A 2257-nucleotide genomic window follows, 5' to 3' on the forward strand; every position below is an offset into this window, starting at 1 on the left:
TTTGTGTAAATCATCTCAATACAGCCCTCCTTCACAAGGTTGTGTCAGATCAACTAAGCAGGTTGATACATTTTTAATATGATACATTATTGAGGATTCACTTTACTTACCAACTTATCAGTACCTGTATAATAGACCTTATTTTTTAAGCCTGTGAAGGCCAGTAAAAATAATTCAGCCTTAAATCATGTAACTGCTCAAGACGAAGAGGTTTTAATAGCAAATATCAGGAGAAAGAGGTGCTGGTATTTATGCGGACAATGTGTGTCTTGGGAGGTCATTAGACCAAGCTGAGTAATTCTGTAAATAAGCTCCTGGCAAAGTCAGTACATTTCCTCTTTCTAACAACCCTGACATGCCAGCAGGAAGTCAGGCTTCTGTCCAATCAGCCCCTCAGAAAACTCAATCCACCTGGCTTTGTGTTGGGATAAGCAGCAACATGACACAAGTTTGCAAACCAATATATATATATATATAATATATATATATATATATATATATATATACACACATATAAACACAGGGAAAATCAATTAAGCTTTAGCTGGAAGCATCTGATAAGTTTATGGAAATTAAAGTTTTATGTAAATCAGTTGTCTGCCTGGCCCTGTGCCAGATCACAAGGGGCTGCACTATACTGCATTCAAATTAGCTGCCTCAGAAAACTCACCAGCTATGCATAACAAGCCCAAAAACAACATTACATGGAATCTAGAAAGCATACAGTTTATTTTCATAGAGATTTCATATTATCTGCTCACTCAACATCTTACCTATTGCTGCAATGTTTAATAACCCATTTCTGTGATTATTCAAAATTACTACTCCAACACAGCACCATTACTGCAGTCATTGTTCTCTCAAAATTCAGTACAAGGACACATTCTGGAGGATACGTGAATATTAATTTATGTGATAAATTCTTTATTTAAACAAGACTGCTTTTGATTTCTTAGGAGACCAGACAAAGTGTGTGAGTACAAACATTAGTGCTAAGTACTCTGCAGATCTAAGAGCAGTTCAGATCTGAAAGTGCACTGACATCTTGTGGACAATGAAAGCAACTTCAGGGACAGTTGCTTTTTATTTTCACTCATGATCTCATCTTATCTAAAAAGGCTGTTTATGAGACTTTTGAATTTATTTATCCAGCAGATAGTCTTCTGTAATGTCATCTTTATGGACAAGCATCTAACTACAAATTAGACATTTCACATATACACTGCACATTTGTATTTGTTATACTTTACACAAATATAATACACACAAAAAGTAACAAGTCATTCATCACAGGCACAGGAAAAATGGCTACATCATTCTCTAGAAACATAGAAGATCAATGTAACGTTGTAATCAAATTCTAATTTACTTTTATGAGTTAAAAAAACAACATCTTTTTGAACGTAAGGCAGAGTGTCATTGTTGCCTTGGGACACATTTTGGGCAGATGCTACCGTGAGATGGAGCTGGCATGTGATTGGCTAGAGGAAGTAGTGGCAGCACTGAGCTGTGAGAAACCACTATGACAAGACTCCAGACTGGTCATGGATCCCCTAGAAATAACAGAAAACAAATGTTAATTCTCAGATATGACTCTACTTAACCTCCTAAGACCCGAGCTCTATTCTTTGCTATATAGGCTGATTGGGACCTGAGAAAAATTATGTCCACATATGAGGACATTAGTTTTAAATTTCGATTACTGAGTGGCAGTATAATATCCTCATATGTGGTCACCAGACCCTTGTTGAGAAAAAGTTAGTATTGTGGTCTAGAGAACCCAAAATGTGAGGTCCACATATGTGGACGCCAGGTCCTAGGAGGTTAATAATTAATTACAGTAAAAAAACTGGTAGCATAGATCCAGTACAACAAGTATAAAAAATACAAGTAATATCACCACACTGATTTTTGATAAACCCACACAAGAGCAGTGCAGCATGTATGAATGACAGCTTTCATATTATACCAAGAAAAGAGGACACGACCTGAAAAAAGGCTCATAAATAAACTGACCTGAAGTCATGGGAGGCCAGCACCTCGGTGTAGTACATGATCTTACACTTGTGGGAGGAGACCTGCAGTGAGGCCAGCACATCATCCACACGAGGCAGGCTGGAGGCGGTGCAGGCAGGGGAGTTGTGGAAACGCCACTGAAGGATGTAGAAGCCGGGCCAGCGTGTTATGTGGGAGCCCTGTTTGAACAGAGGAAAGCTGCAGGATTAATATGAGGCTGCGATGATAGAGGATTAACTGC

General features: G+C 38.2%; 1 protein-coding gene across 1 annotated transcript in view; it reads right to left on the bottom strand.

Moving 5' to 3' along the window:
- Window positions 1–710: 710 nt before the first annotated feature.
- The window catches only part of LOC130185763 (SEC14-like protein 1), a 13936-nt gene continuing 12389 nt past the window's right edge, over window positions 711–2257 (bottom strand). Inside the window, exons 16-17 of the mRNA XM_056402398.1 lie at window positions 2017–2195; window positions 711–1553 (exon numbers count right to left, since the gene is read on the bottom strand). Of these exons, the coding sequence (XP_056258373.1) occupies window positions 1451–1553; window positions 2017–2195 (282 nt within the window). The 3' untranslated portion in view covers window positions 711–1450. The remainder of the gene's footprint in view (window positions 1554–2016; window positions 2196–2257) is intronic.

Source organism: Seriola aureovittata, chromosome 17 (genome assembly GCF_021018895.1).
Source record: "Seriola aureovittata isolate HTS-2021-v1 ecotype China chromosome 17, ASM2101889v1, whole genome shotgun sequence".
NCBI lineage: Eukaryota > Metazoa > Chordata > Actinopteri > Carangiformes > Carangidae > Seriola > Seriola aureovittata.